At 31.5% G+C, this 5,000-nt stretch overlaps 1 protein-coding gene across 1 annotated transcript in view; it reads left to right on the top strand.

The window, feature by feature from the left end:
- The window catches only part of LOC136826818 (zwei Ig domain protein zig-8-like), a 116,809-nt gene that overhangs the window by 37,882 nt on the left and 73,927 nt on the right, over positions 1–5,000 (top strand). The window contains exon 2 of the mRNA XM_067084270.1: positions 4,015–4,079. Coding sequence (XP_066940371.1) covers positions 4,025–4,079 — 55 coding nt within the window. The 5' untranslated portion in view covers positions 4,015–4,024. The remainder of the gene's footprint in view (positions 1–4,014; positions 4,080–5,000) is intronic.

The following is a 5,000-nucleotide window of genomic DNA, read 5'->3' as shown; positions in this document are numbered from 1 at the left end:
AAATTTGTGTATAAAATCCTCTGCATGTTTGACGTGGGAGGATGAGAAAGTTCCTAGAAAGGGTGATAACAGGTCTGCGAGCCATTTTGACAATTTACACATGAAAGAGCCCCTGCTAGATACTATGGGGCGTAAAGGAATCTCATCTTTATGTGTTTTCGGGAGGCCGTAGAAATTGGGGAGAGAGGGGTTGATTAGCCCTTCTAGCAAACTTGTACATGGAATATTTCGAAACAGAAATTTTGTTGTCTATCAAACCCCGCAATATGATCTGGCTTAGATACGTAGATGATATTTATACTTTCTGAGACAATAGCTGGGGAGACTTTAATGAATTTTTTAATAGACTAAATTCGCTAGTTCCGACCATAAAATTCAAACCAGGATGGGAAAAGGAAGGAAAATTGCTGTTCGTAAATGTACTGATCATAAGAGAACAGAAGAGATATGCCTTCACAGTATATAGGAAACCCACTTTCGCTGTTTTCTATATTCATTTCTTAAGCTACCATGATGTCTCCGTAAAGATCATGGTAGGGTGCAACTTATTCCTCAGGGGGCTTAGAATATGTTCAAATGGGTACCTAGATAAAGAATTCAACACGATATGCCAACACCTAATGTAACTGCTCTACCCAGCACACATTATCGAGAAGGCTATTAACAAAGCAAATAAAATATACTACAAAGGTTCCACTCACAACAGACAAATAGATTTTAACAACAAAATAAAGCTTCCGTACGACGAAAACATCCAAAAAGCCACAGAACAACTCAGGTCTAACAATCCTTTTATCTTCCATTATCCCAAATCCATCGGGAGCTCGCTCATTAACGTATACTTAAATAAAAAAGGGGAAGAAGCAGGAGTTTACAAGATTCCATGCAGCAATTGTAATGAGATTTACGTGGGAGAGACTGGCAGGTCCCTCTCGCAAAGAATAACAGAGCACAAAAGATCGGTATGGTATGCCTCGGAGAGTTCAGGGATTTTTCTTCATATCAGGGATAGAGGCAATTCCATAAATTGGAGTGGGGTGGAGCTGGTTTTCAAAAGTAGCTATCCGTACAAAAAGAAAGATGCTGGAATCTGCTATCACCAATCAAACCAACAATATGAACTAGTCAGGAGGACATTGGGAAGCAGATGAAATCGACGGGCTAATCCTTAAACCTCATCTCAAACAGGTGCTCCAGGAAACACGACCACCAGACAAATCGCAAAACAGGAGTTAATGAGGCCAAAAACCACTAGGGAATTGTTTATTTTCCTCCTTCTTGGGAACGGTCACCTGCATACCATCAGAGACTTAATGCCACACTACATATGTTTTATATATATACTCCTGTAAAATTTCATCTGTCTATATTTTACCAGTAAACAGGGGCACAGAAGGAAGTGCTCGAAATATATGGTTACAACGTTCAATAGTGTTTTATGGGCCTTCTTATATTCATATTACACTGTGCTATTACAAAGACATTCATATATATATATATATATATATATATATATATATATATATATATATATATATATATATATATATATATATATATATATATATAAAAATATGCATATATATATATATATGTATTATATATATATATATATATATATATATATATATATGCATATACTATATATATATATATATATATATATATATATATATATATATATATATATATATATATATATATATATATATATATGTATATACTATATATATATATATATATATATATATATATATATATATATATATATATATATATATATATATATATATTTATATATATATATATATATATATATATATATATATATATATATATATATATATATATATATATATATATATATATATATATATATATATATATATATATATATATATATATATATATATATATATATATATATATATATATATATATATATATATATATATATATATATATATATATATATATATATATATATATATATATATATATATATATATATATATATATATATATATATATATATATATATATATATATATATATATATATATATATATATATATATATATATATATATATATATATATATATATATATATATATATATATATATATATATATATATATATATATATATATATATATATATATATATATATATATATATATATATATATTGTTATGTGTGGGCTTTTGCTTATGAGTTTCTTAATTTATTAATGTAAGTTATGTAGCCCTGCTTCACCAAGGACACATGTAAACTGTCAGTTGAAGCTGAAAGTCACCCTCAAAAGACAGACCATTACTTAATTGGATTAGGCCGCCAGTCAAAACTCCGTATGGGATAATTGATTACTTATGTAACAAAGGAATTACGTTAAACCCCTTCACTTCCCACCGAGTCCCAATAAAGAAAGAATGTGCTGTGACAGCAAGGAAATTACATGACGCTTTAGTCAACGTCTGACACAGACAATTTTCCCGGCTTCCGAGAAAAAATATAACACAACGAATGTTTGTACTCTAATGGATATTTCTCTTCCAAACACTGGTGGTCAGGATCCAAGTTTGCCTGAAATTTACTTACACTTGACATTCCCTAATTCCTACTTACTGAACAAGAATAGCTTATGCAATTTACTAGGCAATGATCATTATTCACATACTAGACTTCATAAAAGAAATATGATTATACTAGGTTCTCTTGTAAATGGTGTCTGAAGGGAAAACAATGGAAAAATTTAAGTACAGTGAAAGAGATACTAGCAAATCGACGAAAATCTGTCATTTCTAGACTTACCGTGACGTAGGTAGCTTGCGCAATGTAACTGCCGATCGGGGTTCTCAAAGGAAACTTATTGTTGATTCACTGAGTAATACAAAGACAGGAGGAGAACAAAGCACAAAGTTAGCCTGAGCACGACATGTGCTCTTAGTCTCAACGTCGATCTCTCTCTGCGTTTTTGTGGGTCAGGTCAGAGCGCTGCGTCTCGTCAGTAACACTTGTATGTAACCTCCGGCCATCTAAAAATTTGACAAAACATCGCCGAATGCATAGGACAGAAAAAAAGGAAGCTTAAGACCACCTTCACTAGAGGTTACTTGGTGAAAACCCTACCTGTTGGTTAGGACTCTAATGCTAACTTATTCTCTACTAAGGCGTTACTTTTTTTTTAAAACACAGCCTAACACTCTCGCTCGCAGTCTCTTAGCTTCGACAGAGATGCCTTCCTGTCTTTGTTAGAATGATTTTTCCTCCTAAATAAGGCAGAGAGGGCGAACAGCTGGATATTTATATAAAAAATATATATATATATATGTATATATATATATATATATATATATATATATATATATATATATATATATATATATATATATAATATTATATATTTGTATATAGTGACTATATATTTTGACTAGATGTAGATGTATGTAAGATTTATTTCCAGGTCGCCCGGATAAGGAGAATCGTTACTTTCGTTGATTTATAATGTTATTTGGAACATTATTTGTTTTATTATATATTGTTTTGTCCCAAGTTTTCCATAATTTTCAAATCTGTGTTGATGGGTTAAAATTAATGTTTCTGTAGGTGCCTACTAATGTGTTGTTCTTTAAGTTATATATTCTCAAGATGTTTTTGATGTAAAATCTTACGTACTATTTAATGTGAGCACCCTACTTGATCAGATAATGAGGAAAAATTCTTTTTGGGCAAATTTTTTTCTTCTGTTTGATATGGAATACTCCCCACCAACAGTGATTGTTACTTCCATAATTAAAAGTCCTCTGAGAGCAACTTGCACTTTACAGAATATACCCTGCCAGAGAATGTTAACACTGAAAATCAGATGCTCGGCTGAATAAACATGTTTGATATGGTGACTATACTGAAGGGCAAAAGCATTGTCTTTTGATCTATTCGGTAGTTGCTTCGACTCTACCTTATCCTTCCTGTCATAAAATATATACATAATTTTCTCTTTTTTTCATTTACAGACCATTTAGGATGAGGCCTCGGGTCACCACGAATTTCTTCAATTTCCTGACTGCCATGCCCCTTGGTGAGTTAAATAGACGACGAGCTTAATTATTCTTATGATCGATGTGAAATATTTCTGCTCTCATATACATACACGCACGTATATACGTACAAACATGAAAAAAAACATATATATATATACTATGTATGTATATATATATATATATATATATATATATATATATATATATATATATATATATATATATATGTGTGTGTGTGTGTGTGTGTGTGTGTGTGTGTGTGTGTGTGTGTATCTAACGGCTGAACTTAAAAAAAAAGGCGTTGGCTGCTTGCTATTACGGTGTCAGCTGCCTTGGTAACGGATGAGCTATGTTCTCCAATAAGGAAAACTTCATTCGCCAAAAAACTTTTGCATTTTGGATATCTCATCTTTACAGCAACGCTCGATCATTACGGAAATTACTGTTTTTTGTTCAGCTTTGCATTGCAGTCGCAACCAGAAACAAATAAATGTTTATATGTAGATATACAGGCATATGTTTTCAATCATAGGGTCCTACCACAGATGTCTTTTGGGGATGAAAATTCGATTTCGTTCAAGCTCAGAAATGGATATTGCTACATGGTCCCATTTAGTGTAATGGTTGCCGACACATCTCACCTTTACCAAACCTTGTTGACAGGAAACAGTGTATGAGATGCTGTCCCGTATCCAAGACTCAATAAAGATGCTTATAGTTCCATGGTTATAGGGTTTCTTGTTTAAGTAGCAGTACTGATACCCAAATATGAGATTTTTATTAGCAAAGGAAAGCAGTTGACCAAGAGTTTGGGTGTAGGTACTGTATAATCAAATCTCAACAAGATGAACTTTCGCTTTTATCCTCAAGTACTGTATACCTAAAAAATCAGAATTTTTTATTGTCATGCACTTTCTATAATCTAGCCTCCTTTATATTTTTGGTGTAAACAACAATTT

This window comes from Macrobrachium rosenbergii, chromosome 41 (genome assembly GCF_040412425.1).
Source record: "Macrobrachium rosenbergii isolate ZJJX-2024 chromosome 41, ASM4041242v1, whole genome shotgun sequence".
Lineage (NCBI taxonomy): Eukaryota > Metazoa > Arthropoda > Malacostraca > Decapoda > Palaemonidae > Macrobrachium > Macrobrachium rosenbergii.
The sequence above is the reverse complement of the archived record's forward strand: the minus strand, read 5'-3'. Positions and strand labels throughout refer to the sequence as shown.